This window comes from Alligator sinensis, unplaced genomic scaffold, assembly GCF_000455745.1.
Source record: "Alligator sinensis unplaced genomic scaffold, ASM45574v1 scaffold372_1, whole genome shotgun sequence".
Taxonomy (NCBI): Eukaryota; Metazoa; Chordata; order Crocodylia; family Alligatoridae; genus Alligator; species Alligator sinensis.
In genome coordinates, this window is record NW_005842387.1 from 899160 (window position 1) to 916813 (window position 17654).

The 17654-nt window shown below is 39.2% G+C and overlaps 2 protein-coding genes across 9 annotated transcripts in view; both read left to right on the top strand.

The window, feature by feature from the left end:
* Window positions 1–4644, top strand: part of INO80D (INO80 complex subunit D) — a 47433-nt gene extending 42789 nt beyond the window's left edge. For all 8 annotated transcript variants that reach the window (XM_025211034.1, XM_025211035.1, XM_025211038.1 and 5 more), the window contains one exon: window positions 228–4644. In XM_025211034.1, coding sequence (XP_025066819.1) covers window positions 228–1396 — 1169 coding nt within the window. In that variant the 3' untranslated portion in view covers window positions 1397–4644. The remainder of the gene's footprint in view (window positions 1–227) is intronic.
* Window positions 4290–14830, top strand: LOC102386941 (INO80 complex subunit D-like). Its single transcript, XM_006029557.3, has 3 exons — window positions 4290–4399; window positions 4909–5066; window positions 5370–14830. Exons 1-3 carry the CDS (start codon window positions 4290–4292, stop codon window positions 6536–6538), a joined length of 1437 nt encoding a protein of 478 aa, XP_006029619.1. The 3' UTR covers window positions 6539–14830.
* Window positions 14831–17654: the final 2824 nt, after the last annotated feature.

The following is a 17654-nucleotide window of genomic DNA, read 5'->3' on the forward strand; positions in this document are numbered from 1 at the left end:
GCCCAGTGTATAGCATTTACATTGATAAACCTTTCCCAATGAGAACAAGAAGACTTTTTATTTTTCTGCCTCATACCTCTGATAGGAGAGGGTTTTTTCCCCATCTGTACCATGAGTCAGTCTGAAAATGTATCACATTTTTAAACTTTTGGACAACTGAATTCCTAGCATCACAATGTCACATATACTTGTGAAGAACACACTAACTTCTGTCCTTGTTTCTGTAGGTAAAAATGGAGACCTCCTTCCTACTACAGAGGAGGCAGAGGAACTGGAACGAGCCCTGCAGGCTGTAACTTCTCTTGAGTGCCTAAGTACTATTGGAGTACTTACACAGACAGATGGTGTGCCAGTTCAGGAGCTATCAGATAGAGGGATAGGGGTGTTCTCCACAGGTGCTGGAGCTCCAGGAATCCAGTCCTTGAGCCGAGAGGTTAACACGGACCTGGGGGAGCTGTTGAATGGGCGCATAGTACATGATAATTTCTCCGGTCTGGAGCTGGATGAAAACTTGCTCCGTTCTGCTACCTTGTCCAATCCACCTACGCCCCTGGCAGGGCAGATCCAGGGGCAATTCTCTGCCCCAGCCAACGTCGGCCTTACTTCTGCCACTCTGATAAGCCAGAGTGGACTTGGGGAGAGAGCCTTCCCAGGACAGTTTCATGGACTTCATGATGGCAGCCATGCCTCCCAGAGGCCACACCCTGCCCAGCTGCTGAGCAAGGCAGATGACCTAATCACCTCACGACAGCAATACAGCAGTGACCATTCACACTCCTCACCCCATGGAAGCCATTACGATAGTGAGCATGTGCCGTCTCCCTACAGCGACCATATCACATCCCCCCATACCACATCCTATTCTGGTGATAACTTGGCAGCTACATTCTCAGCAGAGATGCCCATTATGGCACAGCACTTGCTCCCAACGCAGCTGGATGTGCCACTTAGTGGGGTGGTGAACCCCAGAACTCACTGGGGAAATCTCCCTGTCAATCTTGGTGATCCCTCTCCATTTAGCAACCTTCTTGGTGCAGATGGACACCTTCTTTCCACTTCCCTTTCCACACCACCTACCACCTCGCACTCAGAGACCACACAGCCTGCCTTCGCCACTGTGACCCCCAACAGCTCCAGTGTGCTTCCGGGGTTACCACAGACCAGTTTTAGTGGCATGGGTCCTTCCTCTGCTGAACTAATGGCCTCCACTTCCCCCAAACAGCAACTCCCTCAGTTCAGCGCCGCCTTTGGCCACCAGCTGAGCTCACACAGTGGCATTCCCAAGGACCTGCAGCCCAGCCACAGCTCCATAGCTCCTCCCACAGGCTTCACAGTAACAGGTGCCACAGCTACTAGTACCAATAATGCATCTGCTCCCTTCACCACTTCCAACTGAGCTTGTCTGTCTGTATATTTGCAGGCAGATGGGGACCCTGTGTTTTCTATCTTCTTTCCTCTTTCTTGTCCTCCCCTTTTCCTTTTAAAGATTTTTTTTTTTTAAAGAGGGTGTTAAAGCTCTGCTTCAGTCCTGACCAGGGTCACCCCTCAGTGAACCTTGCTCTAGTGTTCACATGTGCTTTTATGCACTGGTGCTCATTTACTATGGGCAGGTTCACCATTGCCCAATAATTTCCTTAAGGATACAGCACAGTTACTGGATGTAATTGATCTTAGCAGTAAGACCTAGAAATGGGAAGATACCTCAGATAACCATTGCACGTTACTGTTTCCTAGGGTTCAGATCAGTGCATTCCATCCCATTAGCACATCTAGGAAGTTTTCTGTGGGCAGAAGTCACTTTTTTTTTTTAAGGTAGAACATGGCATGAAAAATTGGCTCTGCACTTTGGTTTGATAACGGTGCACTGAAGCACTACATCAAGACCATGGTTCAATTATTGACAACTTAAAAATAGTTTTTTGACTTCCTCTGTGTGCGTGTGTGTGTCTGGGGGGAGCAGTAGTTCCTTTAAATCTTTGATGAGGAAGATAATTTTCTCCTAAAATCAGTCTCTGTTCCTACTGCATGCTGATTTCCCCCTCCCCTATTTAAGTATGTTGAGCAGAGAGGGGATTGACTGACCAGGGCAAATCAGCTTTGCCTGTTTTCCCACAGCACTGAGGATTGTTGCTGTTTACAAAGTTGGCATAGGGAGAGAACAGAGAAAAATAGGATGGAAATAATGATGTAGTCAAGATTCCCACGCAGAAATTCCCTCCATTGCTGAATTACTGTGGCCTTGTAGTGTGGATGGTTTGCCTTTTCAAATATGACTGTATCCAGGAGTCCTTGCCTGGCAGGTATCTCCTAGCTGAAACTGGAAGAATCCTATGGTATATGCTACCTATTCAGACAAGTCTAGGTTAAACCCCTTTGGTAAGTTTAAAATTGATGAATTTCTCACACTCTTTTGCTACTGATACTCCTTCTATAATAGTAGTGGTTTTGTACTGGGAGCCATACAGTTTTTGAGACATTTGTGAGATTGTTCTGTATGGGGAGCCGAATGTATGTAGGTACTGGCTGGTGTGTGAGTGATGATCACCCCTAACCAAAAGACAACTTAAGCAAAATATGGAGATAATGTGGATAGAAAGAATTTCTTACTATGTTGCTCTTCTTGCCTGTTTGCTAAAGATCGTTTTTAGTCTTGCCTCTAATAACTTGACCTCTTTATAAAGAGATGTGGTAGATTCCTTTTATATCTTTTTTTTCCCTAAAGAATTAAAAAAATAAAATCATGAGGAGTTTACTTGTATCCGTTAATCAGAAAAAAAAAGCTTGTGACTTTATAAGGGTCAAACAATCTACTCTACTCTGTGACTTGGCTGACTGTAAAAACAACTGCTCAATAGGTATAAGAAGTCTCCACTGTTTGGTTTACTTCAAAGATGCATATAAGAGAAGATAGAAGAGGCATATCTTCCTTTCCTGTTGAAGACAGGTTTCATTATTTGTTACAATGTAAGATTTTTGGCTGCATATAGTCTAGCTTAATTTATATGATAAAAAGAAACATAGAACACATCTAATGGAGAGGATTAATATTTTCTTCAATCAGGGGAGCATTGAATCAAGCTCATTATTCCCTAGTGATGTTGAATAATATGTTTTCCCTCCATTTGTGGACTCTATTTTATGTTAGCAATCAGGCTCAAACCAAAATCCCCTACCCAAACAGTCTCCTCCCAAACTTCCTAAGGACAAGGATTGAAACCTAGCCTACCTCTGGTTTCTATCCCAGTTATAGCCATTCCCTTCTTTTTGACAGCCTTGTCTTTTTTATTATTATTTATAAAGGAATAAGGATGATGTGTACATCCCTTGCTGAAACGCTAGTGGAGGGGAAAATATGTTTTTGCTTTTGACATTATGAAGTCAGTATTTCCATATTTAGTAAAACAGGGCATGATAATATATAATACACCCTAATATTCTTAAGTGTGATTTTAAATATGCTTGTAACAGATGTGAATGTTTTAAAATCATGTAAAAGGTTGAAATGAAGCCTAAACAATCCTGCTTGTGATTGTCATGCTGGTTGAGGAATCCCCACTGGTATTGTGAAATGAAGCAAAGCTGACTGGATTTTTTTTTCTGTATTGCCTTTTTTGCGTGCTGCCCCCCATACTACTGAGGAAACAGATATTTTGTTTGCAGATGTTTCTCACTGTATCATATACCTTCTTCAATGTTTGGGATTACTGGCTGAAAAAGAAGGGCGAACAAACATGTAGAGGTCAGTTCTTAAATCTGCCTATAGTTATTTTACAGCATGTTAAAGTGAACCGATTCAAGTGACTAGTTCCATGAAATACTGTTTGTATTTCATCAAAATTTGATCTGGAACAGCAGCAGCCCTTCTTACTCCACTTTTTCAAACAGTGAAAAACATGCTTAAAGGCCAGATTCTCTTTTCAATTTATGATGGTAGGCATTGTGGAACATTTTTTAGTCAAATTTAGTTACTGTGGATTTACACCAGTGTAACTTAGAACAGAGCCTGGCCTGTAACGCAATAATTTGTTTAGGCTGGTATTTTCAAAACTGCCTAAAGAAATTAAGATTAATAATTTCTGTTTAAAATCAGCCAGAATTATGTACCCAAATTCCCTTAAGGCAGCTTAAAGATCCCCTCCTTAAATCTCAGTTTCATGCATCCCTTGGTGATTTCTGCCTAAACATCAACTGCATAACATTTTTCAGTGAGCGGAATAAATTTGCACTTTTTAAATATAGTTTTTCATTTGCATGTATTAGAATAGAGATCCGTGTGTATTTTTCCTGAAATGGTCAAGATTGTTGTTAGTTGCAGCTTCAGTTCAACAGATTTAAATGTAATCAACTTTAGGACATTGCAGTTTAGGAAGCAGTTAGGATTTCAGTTTCTAAATGTTCAGTGAGCTCTGTGCAAGTGAATCTCAACTTCAACAGAGAGCCTGTTGATTTCACTGGAGTTCTGTTCACCTAACAGGATCACCACCCAAGTAATGCTGGAAGCAGTAAGCTCAAGGACTGGGGGCTTATGTAGCCAGACATTTCATTCCTGTCTCTCCAGGAATTAAGATTTTTCCACCTGAGGTTTCACATGGCCTTTTAATATAGTTCCCCAACAGCATTCAAGGAAAGTATACCTTCTATAATACAGCAATTAGCGCTTGGTTTAATGAAGAAACTATTTTGCCATTCATGGGCATTGTATAGATGCATAATCATTAGAAGAATGTAAGAGTTTTAAAGAAACATGTGCAAACAACATACTTTCTGGTTGGCTTTTCAAAAAAATAGTGGGAGAATATAGTAGAGAACAGACAGACCCTTAAATAGATGGGTATCTACCATTAAACCAGGCTTGCAGTACGGAGACACCAAGACTGAAGAGTGGAACTAACAACATTCTTTCCCCAGGAGCCCCTCCACACCAGAGTTGAGTACAGATGAGCTGCCTGATGACATCGCCAATGAAATCACAGACATTCCACATGACTTGGAATTGAATCAGGAGGACTTCTCTGATGTCCTACCACGGCTGCCTGACGATTTGCAAGATTTTGATTTCTTTGAAGGTAGATATTTTATTTTATTTTATTTTATTTTATTTTATGTAAAAATTAATACATGCTTAAATGCACATGTAGATGTGCCCAGTGTATAGCATTTACATTGATAAACCTTTCCCAATGAGAACAAGAAGACTTTTTATTTTTCTGCCTCATACCTCTGATAGGAGAGGGTTTTTTCCCCATCTGTACCATGAGTCAGTCTGAAAATGTATCACATTTTTAAACTTTTGGACAACTGAATTCCTAGCATCACAATGTCACATATACTTGTGAAGAACACACTAACTTCTGTCCTTGTTTCTGTAGGTAAAAATGGAGACCTCCTTCCTACTACAGAGGAGGCAGAGGAACTGGAACGAGCCCTGCAGGCTGTAACTTCTCTTGAGTGCCTAAGTACTATTGGAGTACTTACACAGACAGATGGTGTGCCAGTTCAGGAGCTATCAGATAGAGGGATAGGGGTGTTCTCCACAGGTGCTGGAGCTCCAGGAATCCAGTCCTTGAGCCGAGAGGTTAACACGGACCTGGGGGAGCTGTTGAATGGGCGCATAGTACATGATAATTTCTCCGGTCTGGAGCTGGATGAAAACTTGCTCCGTTCTGCTACCTTGTCCAATCCACCTACGCCCCTGGCAGGGCAGATCCAGGGGCAATTCTCTGCCCCAGCCAACGTCGGCCTTACTTCTGCCACTCTGATAAGCCAGAGTGGACTTGGGGAGAGAGCCTTCCCAGGACAGTTTCATGGACTTCATGATGGCAGCCATGCCTCCCAGAGGCCACACCCTGCCCAGCTGCTGAGCAAGGCAGATGACCTAATCACCTCACGACAGCAATACAGCAGTGACCATTCACACTCCTCACCCCATGGAAGCCATTACGATAGTGAGCATGTGCCGTCTCCCTACAGCGACCATATCACATCCCCCCATACCACATCCTATTCTGGTGATAACTTGGCAGCTACATTCTCAGCAGAGATGCCCATTATGGCACAGCACTTGCTCCCAACGCAGCTGGATGTGCCACTTAGTGGGGTGGTGAACCCCAGAACTCACTGGGGAAATCTCCCTGTCAATCTTGGTGATCCCTCTCCATTTAGCAACCTTCTTGGTGCAGATGGACACCTTCTTTCCACTTCCCTTTCCACACCACCTACCACCTCGCACTCAGAGACCACACAGCCTGCCTTCGCCACTGTGACCCCCAACAGCTCCAGTGTGCTTCCGGGGTTACCACAGACCAGTTTTAGTGGCATGGGTCCTTCCTCTGCTGAACTAATGGCCTCCACTTCCCCCAAACAGCAACTCCCTCAGTTCAGCGCCGCCTTTGGCCACCAGCTGAGCTCACACAGTGGCATTCCCAAGGACCTGCAGCCCAGCCACAGCTCCATAGCTCCTCCCACAGGCTTCACAGTAACAGGTGCCACAGCTACTAGTACCAATAATGCATCTGCTCCCTTCACCACTTCCAACTGAGCTTGTCTGTCTGTATATTTGCAGGCAGATGGGGACCCTGTGTTTTCTATCTTCTTTCCTCTTTCTTGTCCTCCCCTTTTCCTTTTAAAGATTTTTTTTTTTTAAAGAGGGTGTTAAAGCTCTGCTTCAGTCCTGACCAGGGTCACCCCTCAGTGAACCTTGCTCTAGTGTTCACATGTGCTTTTATGCACTGGTGCTCATTTACTATGGGCAGGTTCACCATTGCCCAATAATTTCCTTAAGGATACAGCACAGTTACTGGATGTAATTGATCTTAGCAGTAAGACCTAGAAATGGGAAGATACCTCAGATAACCATTGCACGTTACTGTTTCCTAGGGTTCAGATCAGTGCATTCCATCCCATTAGCACATCTAGGAAGTTTTCTGTGGGCAGAAGTCACTTTTTTTTTTTAAGGTAGAACATGGCATGAAAAATTGGCTCTGCACTTTGGTTTGATAACGGTGCACTGAAGCACTACATCAAGACCATGGTTCAATTATTGACAACTTAAAAATAGTTTTTTGACTTCCTCTGTGTGCGTGTGTGTGTCTGGGGGGAGCAGTAGTTCCTTTAAATCTTTGATGAGGAAGATAATTTTCTCCTAAAATCAGTCTCTGTTCCTACTGCATGCTGATTTCCCCCTCCCCTATTTAAGTATGTTGAGCAGAGAGGGGATTGACTGACCAGGGCAAATCAGCTTTGCCTGTTTTCCCACAGCACTGAGGATTGTTGCTGTTTACAAAGTTGGCATAGGGAGAGAACAGAGAAAAATAGGATGGAAATAATGATGTAGTCAAGATTCCCACGCAGAAATTCCCTCCATTGCTGAATTACTGTGGCCTTGTAGTGTGGATGGTTTGCCTTTTCAAATATGACTGTATCCAGGAGTCCTTGCCTGGCAGGTATCTCCTAGCTGAAACTGGAAGAATCCTATGGTATATGCTACCTATTCAGACAAGTCTAGGTTAAACCCCTTTGGTAAGTTTAAAATTGATGAATTTCTCACACTCTTTTGCTACTGATACTCCTTCTATAATAGTAGTGGTTTTGTACTGGGAGCCATACAGTTTTTGAGACATTTGTGAGATTGTTCTGTATGGGGAGCCGAATGTATGTAGGTACTGGCTGGTGTGTGAGTGATGATCACCCCTAACCAAAAGACAACTTAAGCAAAATATGGAGATAATGTGGATAGAAAGAATTTCTTACTATGTTGCTCTTCTTGCCTGTTTGCTAAAGATCGTTTTTAGTCTTGCCTCTAATAACTTGACCTCTTTATAAAGAGATGTGGTAGATTCCTTTTATATCTTTTTTTTCCCTAAAGAATTAAAAAAATAAAATCATGAGGAGTTTACTTGTATCCGTTAATCAGAAAAAAAAAGCTTGTGACTTTATAAGGGTCAAACAATCTACTCTACTCTGTGACTTGGCTGACTGTAAAAACAACTGCTCAATAGGTATAAGAAGTCTCCACTGTTTGGTTTACTTCAAAGATGCATATAAGAGAAGATAGAAGAGGCATATCTTCCTTTCCTGTTGAAGACAGGTTTCATTATTTGTTACAATGTAAGATTTTTGGCTGCATATAGTCTAGCTTAATTTATATGATAAAAAGAAACATAGAACACATCTAATGGAGAGGATTAATATTTTCTTCAATCAGGGGAGCATTGAATCAAGCTCATTATTCCCTAGTGATGTTGAATAATATGTTTTCCCTCCATTTGTGGACTCTATTTTATGTTAGCAATCAGGCTCAAACCAAAATCCCCTACCCAAACAGTCTCCTCCCAAACTTCCTAAGGACAAGGATTGAAACCTAGCCTACCTCTGGTTTCTATCCCAGTTATAGCCATTCCCTTCTTTTTGACAGCCTTGTCTTTTTTATTATTATTTATAAAGGAATAAGGATGATGTGTACATCCCTTGCTGAAACGCTAGTGGAGGGGAAAATATGTTTTTGCTTTTGACATTATGAAGTCAGTATTTCCATATTTAGTAAAACAGGGCATGATAATATATAATACACCCTAATATTCTTAAGTGTGATTTTAAATATGCTTGTAACAGATGTGAATGTTTTAAAATCATGTAAAAGGTTGAAATGAAGCCTAAACAATCCTGCTTGTGATTGTCATGCTGGTTGAGGAATCCCCACTGGTATTGTGAAATGAAGCAAAGCTGACTGGATTTTTTTTTCTGTATTGCCTTTTTTGCGTGCTGCCCCCCATACTACTGAGGAAACAGATATTTTGTTTGCAGATGTTTCTCACTGTATCATATACCTTCTTCAATGTTTGGGATTACTGGCTGAAAAAGAAGGGCGAACAAACATGTAGAGGTCAGTTCTTAAATCTGCCTATAGTTATTTTACAGCATGTTAAAGTGAACCGATTCAAGTGACTAGTTCCATGAAATACTGTTTGTATTTCATCAAAATTTGATCTGGAACAGCAGCAGCCCTTCTTACTCCACTTTTTCAAACAGTGAAAAACATGCTTAAAGGCCAGATTCTCTTTTCAATTTATGATGGTAGGCATTGTGGAACATTTTTTAGTCAAATTTAGTTACTGTGGATTTACACCAGTGTAACTTAGAACAGAGCCTGGCCTGTAACGCAATAATTTGTTTAGGCTGGTATTTTCAAAACTGCCTAAAGAAATTAAGATTAATAATTTCTGTTTAAAATCAGCCAGAATTATGTACCCAAATTCCCTTAAGGCAGCTTAAAGATCCCCTCCTTAAATCTCAGTTTCATGCATCCCTTGGTGATTTCTGCCTAAACATCAACTGCATAACATTTTTCAGTGAGCGGAATAAATTTGCACTTTTTAAATATAGTTTTTCATTTGCATGTATTAGAATAGAGATCCGTGTGTATTTTTCCTGAAATGGTCAAGATTGTTGTTAGTTGCAGCTTCAGTTCAACAGATTTAAATGTAATCAACTTTAGGACATTGCAGTTTAGGAAGCAGTTAGGATTTCAGTTTCTAAATGTTCAGTGAGCTCTGTGCAAGTGAATCTCAACTTCAACAGAGAGCCTGTTGATTTCACTGGAGTTCTGTTCACCTAACAGGATCACCACCCAAGTAATGCTGGAAGCAGTAAGCTCAAGGACTGGGGGCTTATGTAGCCAGACATTTCATTCCTGTCTCTCCAGGAATTAAGATTTTTCCACCTGAGGTTTCACATGGCCTTTTAATATAGTTCCCCAACAGCATTCAAGGAAAGTATACCTTCTATAATACAGCAATTAGCACAAAATTCCTCTTTCACCAAAGAGTCCATGTAGCAGTTCTAACCCTTTCATTTTGAACACTTGATATTTATATGCCACTTGTGCAGAAAACAAGTGGAATAAAACTTGTGTAGCCCAAGGGTTAATTTCTTTACGTAAAGTTCAGGTTTTATAGAATGAAAAAGAATTTGGCACAGAACAAAATGACACTAAGCAATAATGTTATTTCTGGTGGTAATGTAATATCAGTTTGTCTTAGCACAGAAGCCTAATCTTTGAAAGAAATTACAGTCGTGACACAATTAGTTTTGCCAGGACAATGTGTGGAGGCCAGTGAGGGATCGCGCAATGCCAGCCTGGTTTATAAAGTAGTATCAGTTAATGTTCATATGGCGTGCCTTTACCTTTTAATTTATTGAGCAAACAGCAGTGTCATGAGCAGGCCTAACTCCCATTGGCATTAATAGGTGTTGCATTTGTGTATGGATAGAGTCTGGAACTGATTCATTGCCTCTACTACTTGCTGTATTATTAGAAGCATCTCTAAAAAGTTGCATCATCTCAGCCCTCCCCTTTTGTCATGATGCTGTTTTGTTTCCTCTATTGTGCTGATTGCCTTATTTCTTTACACATCAGTACAACTTTTGCTAATGTTTAAATGTTAAAATATTTGTTCAGAAAAAACAGATTGTAATTCTGCTTAACCCGTTGAGTGATGGACTGTACAAAAGATAGGCTCCTTGGTGGCATGCAGCAGGTTAATGAAATGAGGGATTGTTTTCTTTGTAATTCATAGTTCTTATTTCTATGGTTGTTTCCTGAGAAGTTTATACCTACTGGGCAAAATATTGGAGATGAGATTGGAAGTACAAATGCAAGAGAAATGTCTCTTCTGTTATGAATGATTGAGAGCAGTGGGGGGATCTTCTTTGTTTTAAAAATAACAGTTTCACTGGGAGGTGCATTGCCAACTGCATGATTTTCTTTTTCTAGCTGTCATTCTCAGTGGCTGCGTCTGCATGTGCGGCGGACTATGCAGTAACCGCAGTTACTGCGCAGTAGCGTCCCCGCGGTTTTTCTCAGACACTACTGCTCAGTAGCAATGATCAACTGCACAGTAGCGTCGCATCATGGTTAGTGCCTGCCAACGCTACTGCACAATAGCTCACTGCTACTGCACAGTAGTGTCTCGTGTAGATGCACCCAGAGTGATCCCAGTGTTTAGAAATCAAGTCTGATTCTCAGCAGGGGATCAGTGAGTCATCTTGGTTGGCTCTGGTAGAACTGCACCAATTTACCTGAGGATCTGCTCCCTACAATGTACTCAGGAACTCAGAACAGAACTTAATTTCTAACAGTTTTCTCTGACCCCCTCCCACATCCGATTCGGCTTTGATTTTCTTTGCTGGGAAGAAAGAACGTCCTGAAGGAGGATGAAAATGAATTATTTTGAAGGGGCATCTTCACTGCAGAGTTAGTTCAAGCAATGGACATGTAGGTCATCTTAACCCAACTGTCATCAGTCGTACTGCAAAGCCCTATCCGAGTTACAGCGTCATCACGGGTGTTAGGCTCTTCCGGTTGTGTCATGAGAACTTCTGGGCCAATTCTCATAGTGCTGTGTGCTGGAATAGGTTGAGCTCTTTTCTAGTGAAATTTTGTGAGCTTTTGGGCACTTGAGGAGGATATATGGGAAGATACTGAAGGACTGTCAGGCTCTAATCCACCCCCTTAGTCAGTTGGCCAGGGTTAAAAGTCTGAATAATTTCTTGTGTATGCAGACAGGAAGGAGGTTAGGGGCAACACCTAATTAAGAGTCCAGACTAAGCTTGCAGTGAAGACATACTCTTGAGATAGGCAAAGGAGTATCCTTAGGTACGGTTTTCTTCCAAAGGTGTTGCTTGAATCAGAGGGTTTCTTTCATTTTTTGCTTGCTTTTTTGCCTTTTAACACAGTTTTGTGTTGGAGATTCATAATAAAAGTTTGGAGCCTAGAGCTATGGTGCAATAGATGAGAATATTGAGTAAAATGATATCTCATGGCATATTGTGAAGTAGCTGCTGAGAATACTGTGTAGGTTTTGTCACCAGGAGGGGAGAGAAAATGTGCATGCTCAAGAAAGTTAAATGAGCATTTTTCTTCCCAGAAGTTTCTTGTATTTTAAGGTAAGTTATTGGTAGAAAATCGCCTAGAAAACTTCTTTGTATCTTTTTTGTTAAAGAAAAAGTGTCATAAATACCCACAGCAGGAGTCCTACGAAAGTTAGGGGTGGATACAATGATGGAAAAGCCTTCCTACTTAACAGAATTAAACCAAATCTTTTAGAGTGGATTCATGAAGGTATTTAGTTCTAGCAAAAAGTTAAAAAAACAAAACAAACCCTAGTAAAATGAGGCAAATATACTGTTTAAGTGTACTAATATTTTGGGGTAGAATGAGGCTTCCCATTGGCAAAGGAAAGCAAATTACAGCAACAGGAGATGACAATTTTTTTAGCCATTGGGGACTGCATTTCTAGGTGGAAGAATAATTGCTGAGTTTGGAGACTTAGTATCTAAGCAAACCTAAAAAACGTTCCTATATTTGATTGTCATATTGCAGGTTGGAATTTTTTGCTTTTTCCCCCCTATTTTATTCTGGTTTCACATGTTCTGCTTTTCTTGCCATCGTGTAATGAGGCTATGTAGTGGAAGTGCAGAAGAAGGAAACAGGCTTTGCATTGCAGTATGGAGACAGCATTTGGAAAAATTACCTTGTCATTCTTTTCCCTTCACTCCCCACTTTTTTAGATAACCTGAAGTGCACGTGTTCGTCTTCCCTGGCTCGTAGAATTCAGTTTGAAAATTAATAGTATAAAATCTAGGCTTTGGATTTTACAACTATACCTTCAGTGTACGGTGGTGCATTCTTTATTCCCCCCCCCCATAGCCCTCCGCAGCATACACATACCACATACATACACACGCACACAGCATATGGGTATGAATTGAATACACATGTTGAACTTGGTCTAGTAATGGTAATATTTTGCCCACCTTCAGGTTTCTTTTAAGCCAGTGCTCACTGAAGTCAACTCCAGCTAGGCAGTATTCCTAAACATCTCCCCGAAAACTAACTGTGGTGAAGATTGCTTTAATGCAACTCATTGCTACACTATTGTATCTACTTTGGAGCAGACTGATTTACCCTGAAATGACTCTCTAACCTGCATCTTAAAGTATAGTTGGTTCCAGTGGAAATAGATCCATGCCGAAGTGATGGGCAGTTTGGTTCTCATATAAAGAATCTACACCTATTTAGAAGGGGTTGAACCAGTTTCTCTGAACAGTGATTTATTTTCACTGTACAGTTTTGGGTATGTCTCAGGGATTCCTTGCGGAAATAAGGGCAGTTAACATAAAAAGTAAATAGTTTTAGAAGTAAATAATAATTTAAGGTAGAGCGTCATCTATGTGAGAGCGCAAAAAAGAGAAATCTTGTTCAGTTTTATAGTCCACAGTGTCTGGCTTAGGGACTCTTTCTCTTCTCGGGGCTCTCATCTCAAGTTCAACATACAGAATCTTTTTTCATCACGCTCAGCTTTAAACTTTTATTTAAAGATACCCTTCCCCAATGAGCTTTCAGAATACTTATTGTAGATTTTAAGAGAAATGGTATATTAATTTATGCTATTAACATCACCTCATAAATTATAAGTTTTATACTAAAGCTGTATTGAGTGTAATGAATTATGTTGCATATGTGTTTTTAATAGCTATAAAATTATATACAAGCTTTTTTGGAGAAACAAAAACTAGTGAAGCACCTTTTTACACTGGATCTTTGCCGTGTCAAGGTGTACAGCTATTCTTTGCTACCTTGCAGATTATATATATATATAAATAAATAAAATGGTATCCTATATCAACAAAACATAGACTCTTTTTACCCCTTATATTACTGCTCCTGTAACTTTTTTTTTGAATATTACATTCTGCAATAATTTATCTGTGGTTTGTACCTATGATGGTTAGAAGTTTAGTTACAGGGTAAATAGATCAAATTAAAAATCCAACTACTGTAGCTGGAAGCTGTAAGCCAAGTCTGTAAGACTTTTTTTTAATGTATTTATTCCAGTTAGCTCTGTGAGTTGGAATTTGAAAAGACAGAACATTAAATCTAGGAATCCACAGTGTCTTATTCAGGAACTTTTCCCCTCCTTTTCTCACAAAGGAATTCCCACTGTGACTTATATATAGAATTAGACTGCTTGTGTGCATGTATGTATTATATACACACACAAAAAATATGCATTGGGGGGGATGTATGTGTGATATGAATGTGTATATTGTATGTAGGTCATAGTTTTGTAAAGAGAAACGTAGTTGAGAGGTGACGGAATGTATTGTAGAAATGTGAATATTTAGTAGGGGGTTATTATGTCCTCACTATTGTATAAATAACCAAACTCTCTACTACATAGTCTTCTGTTATAAGGCTAACTCTGATATCATGTTGATTTTATTCTTTTTGATTGAATTGCATTGAGCCCTGTTAAAATGTCATGAAAATACCAGGCTCCCAAGACAGCCTTTTTTTAAATGTTTGGGAAGTAGAGGGGAAGATGTGGGAGTGGTATTCTTAAAGAAAATTTGAAATGGAAGATATATATTTGGTGGCATGGGTATATATGGGAATTACTGTACCTTTATGATAATATTCTGATTTAGAAAATGTTGCCAATCAGTTGTACTTGTGTCTTCAGATTCAAAAGATTTGTGATAGGTGATGTTTATGAACTGATCTCCATTCTCTTAAAGGGTTTTGTTCTAAAGTAGTCTGCTTTTTTTTTCCTAAAGAGGTCCACGTGTGTCATTTTCACCCTATGACATTGCTATTGGGGAGCTTCAATTTATACAAAACAAATTCTATTTTAAATCCTGGGAGTTTCACTTGTGCTGTAAAATCCTAAAAATAAATTATGGCCATTTTTTTTCATCATTTGAGAGAAATTTTACCTCTACGAGAGTTCTTAGCTGAGATGCAGGAAAAAACATAACATTCCTACTTACGCTCTTCGCGCTCTTCCTCATCCTAGTAGTCATCATTACACTATCCAGGCTGAAAAGAATAAAATCGTAAGTGTGTGTTCTGTTGCTATTACTTTGCATCATGAAAACCCTGTAACTTGGAAGCTCTGTTTTAATAACAGGTTTTTAATGTTGCAAAGATCTTTTCATTCGTTTTTCCAAAACTTTTAAAAGAGAAAAGCAGTTGTAAACCAAATCTAATTCTATTGAACTAGTTTTTCTACATTTTCCAGCCTTTTCCACATGGTTTGTTTTTTCTTCTTCCTGCACATATGCAAGTAAAATGGTAGGGAGGTGGAAATTGTTTGAGGCCTTTTCCTGTCATTACCTAATGGTAATGGGAATTATCAGTGTAAATAGCATAAACACTTTATGAATTTTTGGGAAAGAATAGACCCATTTTGTGTATACCTGTACAGAAAGATGCATATGAATGTGGACTTGCCCTACTATTGTACAACAAATGCATATAAAAGTAACAGATCTAAATCTGTACATACGTGTGTAGATATGCATATGCAATAGACTGTACATACATATCACACACGTACACTCTATATAATATGTATATGTGTGTGTGAGAGATCACAAAATGTGTGTAAAAGGTAACAGCCTTGTCTGACACTGTTGCTTCTAGTTCCTTTGAGGGATTTGGATGATCTCAGTTGCTGTGATTTGAGTCCTGTCATCATCGATCTTCTATGAATCCTCAAAATGGAATTTCCTTCAGACATTTTTGCTTACATTTATGCTATGTTAATACTCTGTGAGGCCTCTGCCAATACCCACCTCTTCTGCAGCTCTGTTCCATTACCTTCATCTCAATTACTCTCCTGCCCCAACATTGCAAAATCTAACTTTCCATCAGTTTCATTGTTGTAGGGTCCGATTCAGCCCTCCTTCAACTCGATAAAAATATTCCTTTTGACTGCAGCAGCAGCAGCTGAATCATACCCTGGTTGGTCACTCTCAGCTGTCCTGATCGTTTGTTTAAATGCAGAACTTTCCACATTTTCAACAGCATGTGATTTATGTCTCTGACCATTTTTTATTCTTCATTCTGAACATAATAAAAAAAAAAGATATACAAGCTGCTATCTGAAAAGTTAACCTAACCACATGGTTAGAATTAACAATATGCATTTATAAGACAAAAATAGGGTTTTTTTTTAAAAATCAATCCTTTTGTTTCTCTTTCCTGATAAGGGAAGATTCATATTTTGTTTCCCATAATGAATCCATAAAGGCCTAAAGCCACAAAGAGACTGCAGCCTAATGTTCTTTTCCATGTTAGTGAATACATCAGATGTATCAAAAGAAATACAGCTCTCTTCTACCTTCAACAGATTAAAAAAATAAAAGTAACTTTATGGTTAGCCATTAAAATGGTTAAATCTGTTATCTTGCATCTATTCATATATTTAAATTATTTGACTTATTCAGGCAGCTCTTGTATTTCTTTTTTATTAAATATTTTAATTCATTTCTGGTTAACTAGAGATTCCATAACCTTTTAGAGCATAATAACAGTTACAAGCCAGCTTGGTCACATTTGGAGCGCTGTTGCAACCCATGGCTTACTGTACTTCAGTTTTGATGGAGGAGAATATTCTAATTCTGTCATTGAGTCTAATTACTTCTAATATTAATGTGGCATTATTTTGTCACAATTCATCTCTGGAATGTTGTCTTCCCTGCAGTTCTATAGGGTAATATAACCTATGTAATGTTCTAGCTAAGCTTTCATGCACTCGTACATGAAGAGTTCTATATTACATATGTTGGGGCCTGTGTATGGGTATGATGTCTGTGTACTGTGTGTGTATTTATGTACACGCATATATATTACACAGTATTTCAATTTATGTTAATGTGGAGAACCAACACACTGGTTCTCTCCTGATATATACTCATGCATATGTGTATTAAATATGTACATAGAGTGTAGCTATCCTGCGTATACACATGTATATGTGTGTATCTTGGTTGGCAGTTTTTTTACATTTATCAAAATGATGTCCCTTCTGGAATATTTTCACTGAAATTGCATTATATGTAATAAATGAAAAAAGTAGTTCATCAAAATTTTATTTAAAAAAGGAGACTCTTAATTATCTAAAGATATTTGTAATTGTCTTTTATCTGGAAAGGTGAGTGTTACAAAACTGCCATTCATTATATGGGCATAAGAAAGAGATGGAAACACCAGTTTCTACATGCTTATTTCTCTTTGAATTTTCTAAAGTTAAGGCTGTAATGAGGTTTTTTCATTTTTAACCAATTATAAAATGTGTGTGTTCCGTAAAATGTTTCAATCCATATTTTTCGTTGACCAATATTTTTTTTCCTTTCCACATTCAATAATGCTGATTTCACTAAGGAGACTAATATTCTCCTGCCTCTGCAGGGAAAATGTCAGCTCATTATTATTGTGTCACACTTAACTTACCTTGTAGAGGGTGAATTTCCATAAACAAGCTTTTAATTTATTTAATATGAAAGATCATCACTAGGACTTTTTTTTTTTTTCAAAGAATTTCTGCAATTGTTTTCTCACCTTTTCATTTTCCCCCCAACCAATACATCTGTATGCAGGTGGGGAGACATGAATGACAACTAAAATGCTGTTGCTTTGAACAATTAGTAGTAAATCTCTTTGTTTAGATGTGATAGAAAAGAAGGCAAATGGACAATCTGAAATGTTTGAATGGAACAATGCACTCTCTTTAAGGCTGTCCAATAGAAGTTGGTGTTTGTGTCATTTTAAAGGTAGCTTGATCACAGCCTGATATCAGAAACAGCCTTGT

What these genes read in the sequence shown, in the direction of transcription:
- LOC102386941 (XM_006029557.3), top strand. Translation starts at nt 4,290, where the DNA reads ATGGTCAAGATTGTTGTTAGTTGCAGCTTCAGTTCAACAGATTTAAAT. An exon ending in TTTCAGTTTCTAAATGTTCA is followed by an intron (nt 4,400 to 4,908) that starts GTGAGCTCTGTG and finishes TTCTTTCCCCAG; the next exon opens with GAGCCCCTCCACACCAGAGT. An exon ending in AGATTTTGATTTCTTTGAAG is followed by an intron (nt 5,067 to 5,369) that starts GTAGATATTTTA and finishes TTGTTTCTGTAG; the next exon opens with GTAAAAATGGAGACCTCCTT.